The sequence below is a fragment of the Diadema antillarum genome, unplaced genomic scaffold (assembly GCF_040938485.1).
Source record: "Diadema antillarum isolate AM-2024a unplaced genomic scaffold, OU_Dant_1.0 seq00000735_RagTag, whole genome shotgun sequence".
In the NCBI taxonomy this organism is placed as follows: Eukaryota; Metazoa; Echinodermata; class Echinoidea; order Diadematoida; family Diadematidae; genus Diadema; species Diadema antillarum.
The window spans coordinates 1,725,420-1,734,942 of record NW_027271635.1 but is presented as its reverse complement, the minus strand read 5'-3'; the positions used below and the strand labels follow the sequence as shown (position 1 = coordinate 1,734,942).

The following is a 9,523-nucleotide window of genomic DNA, read 5'->3' as shown; positions in this document are numbered from 1 at the left end:
AATGAACTTCAAGTCGTCAACTGGCCGCGCGGAAACAACTCAAGTAATCAGTAGTTCGCCTTCCACCTCTTCGTCTCAGGCCTTTACATCAGAACTTAACGATGACTCGACGGCCTCCGAGGTGACTAGCGCCAGTCTTTCGACAAGCTTGAGTCCCACCTCCACAGCCACCACTACAGATCTGCTCGCGTACACCTCTGCAGAGCTAGCAGGATCATCAGAACCACCTACTCTACTATCATTAAGCACAGCAACGACGCCTGAAACATCAACGGTGGACGGCGATGAGTTCACAACTAACTTCGAAAGTCCAACCACAGAGACTCATTTGCTTACGTCAGAGGAAGTGATACATGCTACCTCCGAATCACAATCGCTGGAGACGACATCTTCCGGTAGGGAACGGAGATCCTCTACAACCGATGAAAAGCGCACGACCATTAGACTTCCTTCGACGGGTGGTATAGAACCGACTACGGGTGTTACCACATCGATGCACACTACCCAAGAAGGGATCTCCACGAGTGATGGTACTACGTTTCCACCGCAGGGCACAACCTCACCACCAGAACACACTTCAGCTGAATCTACGATGCCAACGACAGAGCAGATGTCCACTACATCGGCAATAGGTAGTAACAATCTCTGTATGGCTTTGCATGCAAAGCGAACGAGAATGATAACGGAATAAATGCACGTCTACTCCGCATCCGGTACGGCACCACGGCACGGCACCACGGCACTCCAATAAATCGCTCCCATACGATGCCATTCACCCTGCAACCTTGAAGGGTGTCGTGCTATGTGAAGTGGAAAAGGGAAAACGGTATGCCGCGCGGTGAGTCGTGTCTTGATGCCGTGCCGTGTTGCCCTGCCAGATACGATGTAAACAGGCCTAAAACGTTTCATTCCACGTCATTATTTTAATATTTGTTTAGGTGTAATTTGAGATCACAATACGTTTGATTCCATTGTGGGGAAAAACATGACAGATCATGCTGTATGAAATCCTTTCATTCCGAGTCAGCATGGCACCGCTGGTTCAATTCATTTCCTCAAAACATTTGCATGATTTGAATATGTAACCGCTCTAAATCTCATTATTTTTTTTTCTCCATGGAACTCACAGTGATTTAGACTATACCTCTCCATGCTGGTATATCATAGCGGTGTCAATAGCCGCGGCCACACTGGCCGAACTTTACGACGCTTAAGTTCTCGAAGCTTAGCGAGATCTAAGTTCACGAAGTTTTGCTCATTTAATAACATTCTTTTCTTTCTTCAGAAGAGCCCGGATGCGCATTGCCGTCTGACTTTGACACTGACATAACTATCAGTCCAACTAAGAGCAGATACGAAATCAGCGACTTTATCTTACTCTACTGTCCTCCTCCACCGTACATCCAAGTTGGCTCCTTATTTTCGTCTTGCCTAACCTCAGGATGGGGACCAGATATTTCGGACAACGCGTGCATCGGTGAGCAGTGGCGCGCTTGAATGAATGAATAAATGAATGAATGAATGAATGAATGAATGAATGAATGGATGAAAGAATGAATATAAAGGAGAAAAAGAAAATATCTACACCAACACCACAGCGATGTGTAAGGAATTTCTTAGTATTGCGCAAGACTGATTCATTTATATCAGTTTTTTTTTTAAAATATAATCTTCCAATCTGTCGAGTTACTATGCTAGCTGTACATCTCATCTGTAATTCTAGTTAACGAATGAATAATGTTTCATATTTTCCGGTATAGGCACCCCGTATCAAATACACAAGTTATGTCTCAAATTAAATCAAATAGAATGGCTGATGCCCGTTTATAATCTAGCACATGCTTTTCAAAACTAAACATACTCTTTGTGATTGTGGACATATATTCAGAATATACACGTATATGATATCTATAATGACTCTTAACCATTAGGTCCTACGCGATCATGCGTCACATACAGGTTTTTTCCCCTCTTCCCATGAAGAGAGTGTTGCACAAAATATTCACATCTTCGTCATTCCTATGAGATTAGGGCAAAAACTGATATTTTCTCTACAATATTCACAGCTCCCTGTGCGGCTTCCGACATACCGACTAACTTCACGCATTCTGACAAATCGACGGGTACTACGTCAGAGAGTTACCAACATGGCGTCGTGATAACACTGACCTGCGTGACGGCGGGCAAGGTCCCCAGTGAGAACATCTCCCCGAACTGCTCCGACGGAGAGTGGCAAGTTCCCGCCTGGCCTACGTGTATAGGTTTGTAGGATCGCACAGATGATCATTCTGCCATTGTATATCATTAGTGGGCACTGTGGCATAGTGGATAAGACTCCCGACTCCCAATCGGAGGACTTGAGTTCGATTCCTGCCCTGTGCGTACGTCCTTGGACAATATGTCTTACCTACCATCTCCCTCTCGACTCAGGAGTATAAATGGGTGCCTGACAACGCTAGGGTAATAACAATGACAGGGCCCTCTCAAGTCTGGTAGAGCAGTGGCACCACTGAAGAGGCTGTCCTGGATAAAGAAGACCTAATTATTGTTATTATTATCATGATGTAATAATTTGTTCATTACATGAATGTTATGTCCTTTCGGTTTGATTTTGATAAGCAAATGTATATGATTGTAGCATGATTTGTGTAGACAATACATTGCGTTGGACGAGAACCCATAAATATGAATGGAAGGAGAAGTACCAATAACTACTAAACGTAAAGCAAAGCCTACAAAATAAACATGATGTATATGAGATTGATATGCATTTGTACCTGGAATTGTGAGAAACAAGGGCATCCACTACTCCCAAGTTCAAAGCATGCATGTTGTATAAGTTTAGATTTTGGACTACCTTGATATACATAATTATTATTTCCTCTTTTTTTTTCAATCGTAAAGGCGCGGTACGCGTTCCATGAGTCAAGACGCGTGTCGCACGCGAGATTCGATCCGACATTTCATTTTCTTCGGACAGATTCTCGGGATTACGCGAGTACATCGCTTGACAAATGTTGTACTTGTTTCCATGACAGAATCATCCTGAAAAAAAAAAGGAATGAAACAGTCCAGAGTTTAAAATAGCGTGTTAAATGTGCACAGCGCTTTTCAATATTGTACTCTGATATTGAGGACACTCGATTCAACATCTTTGCCATAACATTTTGCTTTCAGATTTCAGTCAAACTGCCACTTAAAAAAAAATCGATCTCACTCTGTTCATTGAAGTCATCTTCTAGATAGAATTTGCCTTTTGAAACGGCGCAAATCCTGTCACTCAGTGCATCCTCTCCTGGTCGCAATTCAGACCCAGTTTGTAGGGTTCCGGACAATTTCGATGAGGACATCATCATCAATTTGGTGAAAGACGTGTACGTCGAGAACGACTTCATCCTGCTGTACTGTCCTCCCCCGCCCTACGCCACGGTGGGCACGGCCTACTCGGTGTGCAGAAGTGGCAACTGGGAACCTGACATATCGGGCAATGCATGCTACGGTAAGGACGATTTTTCGCCTTCAAACGTGTTGATCACATAAAAGACATTCCACTTTATTCCAAGTTTGCTAGACCCAGAGGCATTGCATCGCGCTGTTTGCAAATTGTAGACCTAGTTAGTTGTTATCGTTGTGGCAGCATTGACCGCAGCCGGCCGGGAAACAACCAGTCAGCCTAAAGCCGAAACGTTATTGCATTTGTCATTATATTCAAACGTCTTCCTGAATTGGACTCACAATGTCATAGGCCATCATTTTCTAATCACGTTGTCAAATTGTCCATAGTTAAACCACTTTCATCGTGATTTGCATTATTGTTTCACATGCCTTTTATATCATTGGAATAATTCGTATCTTTACCAATAATGTGTAATTATGATAATTCAGGAGCGAGATGTCTATAAGAAAAAGAGACAAAAAACCATGCGATCCTCGGATAATCCAATGAGATGAATAGTCACAATAATTATGTGGATGTTAAAGAGCCCTCTGCTATTTGGGAGAAACGATACTTGCGCATTCTATGTGGAAAGCGTTTGTAAAACGAAACGTCTGCGTTTGTAAACTTTGTCTTTGAAGAAGAAAAAGCGAATGCATACCTTTACCCATTGGCTAAAACATAAAATGACAGTCACATAAGTGGAAAAGTTACAACATTCGCACCTTGAAAGAACTCACGGCAATGTAGGCAAAATGGAACTTGTCGCGTACAATCTGTAAAGCGTATGTTAAATAAAAAGACTGTGTTTCAAACGTTGTGTTCTTCACGGCAGAGCCATGCTACCCCCCTACGGCGGGTAGCGCCTTACAGTACACTATGAAGGAGGGCTTGGTGACAACCGGTTTGTACGTCCACGAATCGATTCTGTCATACACCTGTTCCATTGGGCAGCTATCTGGAACAGACGAAGCCACCTGCGAGGATGGGGATTGGGACCCGGATGTTGTCCCCATATGCTTAAGTATGTGTGTTTTCATATTTTAATAGTGTCAGTTTTCTTTGGCACAGTGTGTAAGCTAAGATGTTGGCACGCGTTGAATAGGTAATAGGCCTAGGTATTTGTTATTAGTTTCATGCCTTTTTTTTTGTTGCTCTACGTTGCTCTTCCAATGATAGGCTACCAATAGACCTAAAAAGAATTAATTGTAGGCTTAGCATGACTTGGCACGAAAAGAAAAATTTACAAAGTATAATCATGCATGACCACACAATAACACATCTTGACACATTTATCTATTAATAATCGAGACTCATTCGTTCACTGCAAACGTGCTCTGATGATCTCAGTTTGCAACATTTTTTTAATTAAGTCAAGGAATATTCACATTTTTTTTACTGATATAAGTGATACTCAATAGACTTTTTCATGTGACTAACGACAGAATATGATGACTTTTTTGTGACCTGTTTTATACCTTTCGATTACAGCATCCGGATCGACACTGGAACCAAATATGTACACTCAAGAAGAAATCATCTTGCCCCCATATGGAGAAAGTGAGTGATACTAGTTTTATAATCGATCCTCTCATAGACAGTAATTCTGCAAGGGCTCCTTTCAAAGGTCCGAAAAGTGTTATTCAGAAAGATATCTGCCAATGGAACAACATGAATTTCAGCTTTCTAAACCGCAACTGACTGATTAGTCCATTCAGCGTACGCTGCAGCTGCTGAAGGCATCGTCAGGTCCAACTAACCCAAGATAAATTGTCTGGTGAATTAATCAAACCTAACACCGTGACCATGGATTGAATATAATTATTCATTGAAAGAATGCAATACTCTGACCAAAGTCTTTTCACGACATTACTGTTTTGCTGAGGGCTTTTTGTGTTGTTGTTTTCATTCAGAAAGTTCGTCTATATGACTGTCCATTACATTTGACTCGCATTATAACGAAGTCCTCAGGACCGGCAGTCTGGTTTCGTTTTATCGAAATTTCGGGCTATAAACGAACGAACAAACAAACAAACAAACAAACAAACAAAAAGAGCATAATGTTGCGGCCTGAATTTTTACTTCGTTGTAACCGGAATTTCGTTATAACGGGAGTGCACCGTATATGTTTGTCTATAGATTGCACGTCGTATCCCACAATCCTCGACGACGACCCCATTGTCATTCCTCAGCAGAGTAGGCCCGACAACCATTTCATCCACGGCGACAGCTTCCTACTCTACTGCAACCACACGATCTCCACCCCGAGGATCTGGTTCACCTTCTGCTGGGATTCCCGTTGGTTTCCCGACCCAGCCGAGAGATTTTGCTACAGTAAGGACCTTTTAGAAAACATCGTCTATTATAGAAACATTATTGATCATTCTTTATGACCTGTTCGACTTGACCTATGGGATGACACCGAGACTTTCTTATGCTAAAATACGTCAAACCAGGTCAACCCTCTGCTTTCTTCTACTAACCTTTAACATGTTAAACGAAGTTGAAAAAGATTGAAATACATACAGGAACTAAGAACAGTAAACATAAACAACAACAGCAACAACAACAACAACAGCAACAGCAACAACCTGTAGAAATACACAGTGTTTCGTGATAAGTTTCATAATATTTTGCTAATTAGTTCAGGAATGATTCATTTATCCTCTTGGACGTGAATGTTACATGTTGTCTTTCTTTCCTGATCTATGTTATTCTCGAATTTTCGTACTTTTTAAAGAATATTGCGAGCTTCCCGAGGTTTCATCGAATGTTGTGCACTCATCAGACGGCGAGACATCAACCACATTTTACAAGCATCTGACTGAAGTCAATTTCACATGTGCGACATCTAGCAGGCAGGATTTGACAGGTCCCCAGAGCGCGCTCTGCTACGACGGAACTTGGGATCCCTCAGACACGCCCACCTGTGAAGGAACCTCCACTACTGATGCATATACTGGTAAGGCGATTTGTTTCAGTAAAAGCATATCGTCTACTCGATTGCAAGCAACGTAGGTATCCATCTATATTGCAAGAATCTGAAGCAGTAAACCAAATGAAAAACAAAGGGAGGCAAGTCAGTAAGGAAACAGCTATAGCAATTTACCAATCTTCCAGTACACAGTAAAAACAATGAAGAATTGTGAACATACTTGGGCGACATTCACTGCATACTTAATCGTATCTCGGAGCAAAATCACAGTTTCATGTTTGAATTATGCAATCATAATAATGACTAGATTGCAAATTCGCATAACGTATAGACCAAGTAGTATTATAATGATTCACATACCAGTCTGCCCTTCCTACGTACATTATCTTTCTTTTGATCTCATCGTTTTTGCTTTTATGTTTTTGTTGTTCTTCTAGATGGATCTTCGGCAGCAACTGGTTCCGTAATGGAAACGACCGATATAGATACTCAAGGATCACCAACTCCGCCTTTTCTCACTACGATGACAATAGAACCCGAAGAAACAATGAAACCTGTTTCTCCAAACCAGTCCGTGCAACCGACGGATCGTACGTTTAATCCAACTACAGAAGGGACTGAAGAAATACCTTTCACTGCAGAGCCCACAGAGTATACTTCAGAATACGCCACTACTTACAGTCCAACTGATCTTCAGACAGACGCGCATACGTCAAGGACCACGGAAGAGTGGGTATCAACTCCGACAGCTTCCCCGACCAGGATAACTTCTTCAGCAACTTCAGTTTTGACTACGGCGCCGCAGGACGAGCTACTAACAAGTTCAGCATCTACCACGCCAGCATATTTTGCAACAACAAAAGCTTCGGAAGGGACTACAGTCAATCGCCAACCACAGACAGTCACAAGCGGTATCACCGAGTCGTCGACAGACTTACCAAAGACAAACTTACCAGATTTCACGACTCATGAAACAAACATAGACCAGTCACATATTTCAACACTTAATTCAGAAAGGACAACGATCTCGACATCAGAGGAACCAACAAAATTTGAGCCAGAGCCAACTTCAGTTGTTTCGACCCAGAGGACAACAACTCTTGGCGAACATTTTACTGTGGACGAGACGGTTTCCATGACAACCGCATCCACAGTCTCTGTGACTGAAACCCCGAATCCACCGGGTCTTCCTTGGTGGGCAATTACCTTGATTGTAACGGCCATTGCGGTTACCATTCTTCTTCTCTCGTGCTGGTGCTGTTTCTTCTGCATGGGCCTCCTCGACAAAAATCGTCGGAAATCGGACGAAGAGAGACAAAAGGAGTGGGCAGATAGTAGCCATAGTGGAACGGTACGTATGCATGGAACCAAAGACAGTAATGAGAATGATATTGATGCTAATGGTGACAGCAATATAAAATGGCAACGCATGTAGTAATGATGGTTAGAGTAAGAATATTTGCGTAATGATGACCAATTGCAAAATATTGTTCATGAACAAATAAGAAATGGTGTCCTGATCTTATATTCTATTAGATGACAGCCTTTCACGTTGTCTATTTCCTTATCGTTACAAGTATGATGCAACAATCAGTACAGTCAACAGTCCAGTCAGATCTGGTTTCTATTTCCATAATTCAAAATACATTTCCCACAGGTAGTTGGAACAGTTCGCAGTGGCAAGTGCTATATACAAATCTGTATGTCTTAGATGATTTCAATGAAGTAATTCTTTTTTTTTTTAGGATTCTGTACAAGTAGTATCCTAAATTGGAGATCTGTCTTTGGTTAGCTACATTAGCTATATTGGATGCAATCCTAAAATAAAAAGAGAGAAACATATAATGCTCGTAATGGTGTGATAACTCAAGAACTATGGTTATCACGTTTGTTCGCTCTTATGAAAAACGGAGTACTTGTCTTTTGGAGAGAGAGAAAGAGAGAGAGAGTGAAATAGGGAATGAAAAACATGATAACAATCTACTCTACACCAAGACAATCGTATCTATGCAGCCTCACTTTTTTTTTCAATTAAACATCGCTAAACAATGTTTTTCTTTAAAGGAATGGTATCGTTTAGGTGAAATGAGGTTTAAGTTTTCTAACTTTTTTTTTTGGTGGCATAATGAGAAACCTCGTGTGAAATATGAAAGAGCATAATCATTTTTTGAGATGAATTTAAAAGTATATTGGATGAAGAATTGGTTTTAAAAATTCTGAGATATCACACAAAAAAAAAATACCAAGAGATCCTAAAAAAGATCGGGCCCACATTTTGTCAGGACCAAATTGTTTACTTTGTGTTTAGATATTTCAGCCATTTCAAAACCGATTTCATTAAATAAACTTTGAATTCCTCCAAGAATTTCATGCTTTTTGGTATCTCATAAGTGGTTTCTAATTAGGTCGCAAGATAGGCTAAATCTGAATCCCCATCTCAACCAGAAGTCCACCACCCCTTTAAAGTTAGTCAAAAATTACATCGCTAATCCTGTTTCCGAATACGTTTATCTTTTCTTGCAGCGATCAACAAGTGTGACGATAAATCCAGGCGCCTCAACGCAAAGAGATCCGGAAACCTTAAGACCAAAACAATCTCCTTCATCACGGCGGTGACTGAACATAACTACACAGACACGTATGCGGCAGAGTAACTTTCTTTTTAAAAGTATGGAGCAAATTGTTTTAAAAACATTGCTGGGTGTCCTTTGTTTCTTCAACAGTAATTGTAAAAAATTTTGAAACGTAAACTGTTGTAACTGTTGCAGTGCAATTTTCAAATTCCTACAATATACCTTTCATATCTCAATGTGGTTTGTACATATGTGGTCATTGATCTCCCACGAAAATAATACATCTCATTAAAAGAGATGTTTTGTACGTAAGAACATCTATCAATGCAATTTTATTAAAAACTTTAAGAAAACCTCACTGATACCGGTTTATGTTTTTGTAAACATAGCTATCAATTAAATTTTGAGTGCTTTGGAGTGTTGCGGCCGGGAACAATTTATGTGGGGAGATTGACCTGTCAGTAACAGCAGTATAAAACGAAAAAAAAAATGACTTAGTGAACCACTGAATAATAGTGCTTACATTTTAATTGAAATAGACACTATGTTCAGAATGTATTATGTATTTCAAACAAAGAA

At 40.8% G+C, this 9,523-nt stretch overlaps 1 protein-coding gene across 1 annotated transcript; it reads left to right on the top strand.

Moving 5' to 3' along the window:
- Positions 1 to 828: 828 nt before the first annotated feature.
- Positions 829 to 9,025, top strand: LOC139738319 (uncharacterized). Its single transcript, XM_071648959.1, has 10 exons — positions 829 to 838; positions 1,286 to 1,477; positions 2,067 to 2,261; positions 3,311 to 3,499; positions 4,272 to 4,460; positions 4,928 to 4,996; positions 5,576 to 5,770; positions 6,177 to 6,398; positions 6,809 to 7,774; positions 8,895 to 9,025. The coding sequence occupies exons 1-10, from the start codon at positions 829 to 831 to the stop codon at positions 9,023 to 9,025; spliced, it is 2,358 nt and encodes a 785-aa protein (XP_071505060.1).
- The last annotated feature ends 498 nt before the right edge of the window (positions 9,026 to 9,523 follow it).

Excerpts from the sequence above, each read along its gene's own strand:
- LOC139738319 (XM_071648959.1), top strand. Across the intron at positions 4,997-5,575 it reads CTTGCCCCCATATGGAGAAA|ATTGCACGTCGTATCCCACA; the intron begins GTGAGTGATACT and ends GTTTGTCTATAG. Across the intron at positions 7,775-8,894 it reads GAATGATATTGATGCTAATG|CGATCAACAAGTGTGACGAT; the intron begins GTGACAGCAATA and ends CTTTTCTTGCAG.